The sequence below is a fragment of the Taeniopygia guttata genome, chromosome 1, assembly GCF_048771995.1.
Source record: "Taeniopygia guttata chromosome 1, bTaeGut7.mat, whole genome shotgun sequence".
In the NCBI taxonomy this organism is placed as follows: Eukaryota; Metazoa; Chordata; class Aves; order Passeriformes; family Estrildidae; genus Taeniopygia; species Taeniopygia guttata.
Window position 1 is genome coordinate 30,124,846 of NC_133024.1, and position 6,040 is coordinate 30,130,885.

Genomic DNA, 6,040 nt, shown 5'->3' on the forward strand with positions numbered 1-6,040 from the left:
TTCCATGCAGTCCTCACAACATCCCAAGTCTAAGTACAACTGGAAATGCCTGTCAATGATAAAAAGACATTGCAATTCATCCCATGAGATCTCTTAGTCTGCAGACACCTTCCTAAAAATTCATCAGGCACTTTGCCTTTTCTTTCCTTTCTTCCTACAGATGCCTCAAAGCAGGTTTCCTCCTAGTATGCACTGACTCTGCAACCTGAGTTTGCTGCCTGCATAGGGAAAACATCATTGCTCCAGCTCTCCTCTTCCCTGCTGTGTTGGAAGCACCCTAGTTCCTTTGCCCTATGTTTCTATGTGAAAACGGGCTTAATACACATTAGTTTGGGAGCAGGTGAAATAAAGTATGTGGAACCTGGAAAGAAGGCAGTGACTTGACAGTTGATGAAGATTTCAGTGCGTGAAAAAGAGGTAAACACTGTGCATGTTGTGGTTACATACTTAGCATTTGGTCACCATAGTGATTTAAATCTCTCTCCTCTCCAAGTCCCATCTCTGAGCTCCCTTTTCTAACTCAACAGTTGATCTGCAACCAAACTCCATGCAAAAAAACCCCCAAAAAACAAAACAAAAAAAAAACCCCAAAACAAATAAACAAACAAAAAAACCCCAAAAAACCCACCACCAACCAAAAAACCAACCAACCAACCAACCAAAAAAAAAAAAACACCAAAAAACAAACAAACAAAAAAAACCAAACCAAAAAAAACACCTCATTTTTAACCTGATCTGGTTTACTACCTGACCCTGTGAGTAATTTTTCTGTCACAACTGAAGAGTATGAACAGGCAAGGGAATGCTAAGGAACTTTACCAGTTCATTCAGACAGAAAGGAACTGTACAACAAAGTCTTATGAAGGGAGGGCATAAAACCAAAGTAAGACTCACTACACATTCACTGCATGTTTAGACTCTGACAACACATAGTCCCATCCTGTCAAGCCATTAACCCAACTGGCTAATCCTTACCTGTGGCGCTACCTAAAAAAGACAACAATCTGAGGAATTTCAGGATGCAGCACATGCAACAGTGTATGCAGATGGCCCAGCGGGATATGCAGTGCCATTAGGGAGATAGCACTCATAAAAAGGGAGACACTAGATAAGAGAAAATGGGTACTAGTTTTACAGAGCTGATTCCCAAAAGAGAAATTACCAAGACAGTCAAACAAAAAATTTGAAGTAAGGTATGAAGTCAACAAGCCCAGGGGTGATGGAAAAGAAGAGAACAAGATAAGCTTCTAAACAGGAAGTACTTTAGGATAAAAAGAAAAGGGGGAAAAGGAACATGAAGTGAAGCAAGTCATATGACAAAGATTGCTTGGGTTATCCCTGTGTGTAGTAGCCCTTTGCCTGATCAATACATCTTGCAAAAGGACAGCAACTGTATTTCTTTCTCTGACCATTCAGAACAATTGGTCCATAAAGTGGGCAGAACCAGCCCCTTCCACATGGGGACAAAAGGAAAATAAAAGTCTCACAGCAGTGCTTAACAAGCATTTAGAGGAGGCAGAAAACCTGAGAAACTGAGTGATACATTCTGTGGACAGCTGACGCAAAAAACAGAGTTTTATTCAAGGAAGCAAAAATATGAAGGCACAAGCATTGTCCCTTCCCAAGACATTGTAGGAGTCAACAGGCACTGTTCAATGGTGCTCTGCAAAGGGAACATAGTGAGACCTGTTGCCTGTCCTGGTTGCTTTCCTAGCAAGTCTCTTCATCTGGATATTTGGGCTGGACTGGAAGAGCTTTGGGGTTAAAACCCTCTATCTGTTGAACTTCAGACAGGGAGATTGTAAATAAAACCTGAAGTCTGTAACCCAGCATGCTTATTGTGCCCATAAACCAGGCTCTCCCATCTCTAAATGGGTATGTGCCAAGGGTCTGCTTTACAGTTCATAGGATCAGATTGCCATGAAATTAGATCCCAATAGAAGCAGGCCACCAAGATTCCTCTGCTTCTGATGATAGGATGTCTTGGCACCTTGTACCTGCATGGGGCAGATAAGTGAGAAAAACAAGGGTGTGAAATATGAATACAAACAGATATTTCCAGACTGTGGTTTCAAATCAGATAGATGTTATTCAACTGCAGGTGAGGGGCTGAGGAAGATGGCAAAGCAGAGAGCTGAAAAAAAGCTGCTGTGTGGCAAGCTCCCATACAATAGGAAAGTGCAGTAGAAGTCAGTGATGTTTTTGCCTCTTGAATTAAATATTAGGGGATGCAGTAAGTGGCTAGTCTGTGCTGGATGGCCAATCTGATGCTTGCTCAGTTCTGTGGCTGTTGAAAAATGCTCTCTGTCCTTGGTGAAATCCATAGGAAATACCTTCCAGAGCAAGAAAAGAAAATTTGTAATGTGTAAGCAAAGGTAGGGCTGGTGGCCTGGACACTTCCTTCCACCATCTCACGACAAGCAGCTGTGTGGTCTTGGTTGCCCAAATAGTCTGGAGGCAACTGGGAAACTTCCTGCAAAGTTTTGCTGCTTTAATCTGTAAAAAAAAGAAGGCCCAGAAGAGCATAGTGTGGGCAGCAGCTAGCAGGCAATCTGGTCACCAGCATCTCAGACAGCAAGCGACCTTTCTGCAAAAATAAGCTTTTAAAAGGAGTGTGAAGTAGGCCCCTTGAAATGAGGATGACTGTAATCACACAAGATGGCCCCAAATGGATTCTGACCTTGTTAGGGCACAATTATAAAAATATATGGCATATTAAAAATCTGTACATGAAAAAGGTAGCCTGTACAATGAACAGTCCACCACAAAAACAGGGTGTTCCTTCTGAGGTGCCTGTATCCTACACTGTAAGAAACTGTACGGCACAGTATGCAGGCTCATGCTTATGCTACACGCTGTTTATTCACCTGTGAATAAGGTTCATGTACTACCACTGTCTTTCTGATAAATTGGAAAAAAACCCCGCGAGCTCGGAAGGTGCACTTTTCCTGAAGGGCCACTGAGTGTCACCATCGCTCCGTGGCTTGCTCTGCAAGATGCCGTTTCTCCAGGGACTAAACCTCCTTTTCTAAAACGGGCTGGAATAGGGAAAAAAAAAATCATTCGAATGAAAATAGGCTGCTTCTTCCTTTTTCCCGGAGCTGGGAAGAACTGCACCTAAAACGTGAGCTATCTCCGCAATGAATTCTGCCTTATGTGTAGGCAAACATTTGACAGGTTTCCAGCCAGACCTCTAAGCCAGTCTTACAATTTGCAACATGATCCTCAGTGACAATTATGGGACTGAACAAATGCTTTATCGGGTGACACTAAAAAGGTTGGGATCTCACCATTTGGGGAGCAGAATAAGCAGAATAGATATTGGCCAGGTGCAGCTGCTTTCCCTGAAAATATTAAGGGCAGCTGAACCTGGTGGACTGAAAGGTCCGGTGACTTCCTTTTTTCCTGGGTCAGTGGAGGTGAGTGAGAGCTTACTTGTTTCACACCCTAACAGTAGAAGACTGTTGTGCAAGTCCACAAAAAGACATGCACACATAGGTTAACGCTGAGAGGAGACAATACTTCAGACACACCCACACCAGTACAGTGTCACTGGCCTGATCCTGTTCCTAAGGATGAGCACTCAGAGAAATGCATTTTCATGGGTCTCAGGTTTTTGGCCCTATAAAACTTTCATCCTACTTGCTGGCTAGACAGGCCACATGCACAAAACAAAGAGCACAATAACACGGGAAACAATTCAAATAATTTATTCAAAATGTAATGCAGGATCCGGTGATCAGATACAACCCTTGCGCAGACAAACACACTGATTGCATTTGACTGGCTTTGTTAATACCTGCCTTTTCTCTGTTTGATCCACCTTGATCATACCATTTCCCCGCCTGTAATTTTTACCCCAAGCATACCAGTGCAGTTTTGAAAACCCTAAAATTCTCTTTATCGGTTCCAACATTCCCCCACAGCTGCTAACTACTCCCCCTCGTAAGTCCTAAAGCCTCTTTATTGCAGTATTCCCCCTACTTGTATTGCAGTAAACTGCCCTTCGTTTGCATACATTCCAGAGAGTTTCCTCCTTTGAATCCACTTCAGTGGGTTTTGCAAGTGAGACAAATGGCTTAGTCGTTCATCCAGTTGTTGGGGCTTTTAGGCGTGGTTGATTCACAGGGATTACTGTTTGCTGGGTTTCCTGCCTTGTCATTGTTTCTTTGTTCCTTGTCTGAACTTTTGTTTTGAATAACCTTAAATATCTCCTTGAAAATCAGCCAGACAGTTTTCCATCTGAATTGAAGAAGAACCCTCAGCATTTAGAGCAAGTATGTTTGGTAACAGCCCAAATGCCCTCCTGTACCGGTGTGTTTTGCTGCTTTTTAGGCAGCAGCAAATATTATTCTCTGATTCTAAATCAGTGGGAATTGACTGCAATTCATTATGGGATTTTTTTCCTGTGAACTGATAGCCTAGCATTGTCGTTACAGAACCAGGTGCAACTTTCTTGCAACATGAAGCTCAAAGATGCCGTTTGCAGGAGTATTTATGGTCCTTATAGCCTCAGTGGTGCTTGAGGTTCTGCACCTTGTAGATAGAGCATGACTCATTCCTGGTTGTCTCTTGCTACATCCCACTTGTCCTTGGTGCACGTGATGGCATTCTGAAAGGATTCTCACCAGCCCTCACCAAGCTGAGCCACTGGTCTGACCTGATGGGCATTTATTTTCCTAGAAACAGATATGTTGATCATAAAATAATAGAATGCTTTGGTTGCAAGAGACATTAAATATCATCTAGTTCCAAACCAACAGGAGGTGGGCAGAGCCACCATCCACTAGACCAGCTTGATCAAAGTCCCATCCAGCCTGGACTCGAACACTTCCAGGGATGTGGCATACACAGTTTCTCTGGGCAACCTGTGCCAGTGCCTCACTACCCTCAGAGGAAAGAATTTCTTCCTAATAATTAATCTAAACCTGCTCTTCTTAATTTTGGAGCCATTGCCCCTTGTCCTGTCACTGCATGCATACATACTTCCTCTCCACTTAGCATCTAAAGACAACAACATTACAGTTAAAAATTCGTAAGTTTGCCATAATCAACCACTCATACCCTAGGCCAGGCAACTGACGGGCAACAAACTGATACTCCTGGAGAGTAATCAAGAGAAGCAAGGTGCAAGTGCTTGCACAGCGCAGCTTCTCTTCTAAAAGCTGCCAGCGAGCTCTGGCACTGTGGCTTTTTTATTCCTGCTCATGCAGGTTTCCATGTGTATATACATATGTAGAAGGCAGAAAACTTCCTGCTGTGTCCTGGTTGTTTGTCAAAGCTTGTTGCAAGTCCAACACAAACAGTTTACAACCTACATTCTTCTCCCAGGCAACTAGCAACAGGACGAGAGGACATAGTCTTTAGCTGCTGTGCCAGGGGAGGTGTAGGTTGGACAACAGGATGAATTTGAAAGCATGATTAGACGTTGGAATGGGCTGCCCAGGGAGGTGGTGGAGTCACCGTTCCTGGAGGTGTTTAAGGAAAGACTGGGTGTGGCACTCAGTGCCATGGTCTACTGCCATGGTGGTGTTCGGTCCTAGGTTGGACTCGGCGATCTCAGAGGTGTTTTCCAACCGAATTGATGCTGTGATACATGAAACGACTAACATTTAAAAAGGTTCACCAGTCGCCAGAAGGACGGACGGTAAAGCGAGACCCGGCAGAGGGGACAGCCGCTCAGGCTGGCGAAGAGCGCTGTGCGAGCACCCGGGCTGTGACTCTCACCAGCACCGTGCTGCCTGGGTGCCAGCCCCGCAGGCACAGCGAGCAGCCGCGGGCGAGCAGCGGGGCGGGCTCGGGGCAGGGCCGGGCGCCGCTCCCGCCGCCGCCGCACCGCGTCCCGCCGGGCTCCGCTCCCGTCTCCCGGGCAACGGGCAAGCGGCGCCCGGGGAAGGCACCACGTGCCCGGAAGCGCCTCGAGGGAGGAAGTGACGGAGCGCCGGGGGAGCCCCAGAGGCCGAGATTTAAAAAAAGAAAAAAAAAAAAAAAGAAAAAAAAAAAGGAAAACCCAACAAAAACATCAAAACGAGAAAAGGAA

General features: G+C 45.1%; 1 protein-coding gene across 1 annotated transcript in view; it reads left to right on the top strand.

Moving 5' to 3' along the window:
* The window catches only part of LOC100219283 (alpha-2-macroglobulin-like protein 1), a 28,517-nt gene extending 28,146 nt beyond the window's left edge, over window positions 1–371 (top strand). The window contains exon 37 of the mRNA XM_030268287.4: window positions 161–371. Coding sequence (XP_030124147.4) covers window positions 161–186 — 26 coding nt within the window. The 3' untranslated portion in view covers window positions 187–371. The remainder of the gene's footprint in view (window positions 1–160) is intronic.
* Window positions 372–6,040: the final 5,669 nt, after the last annotated feature.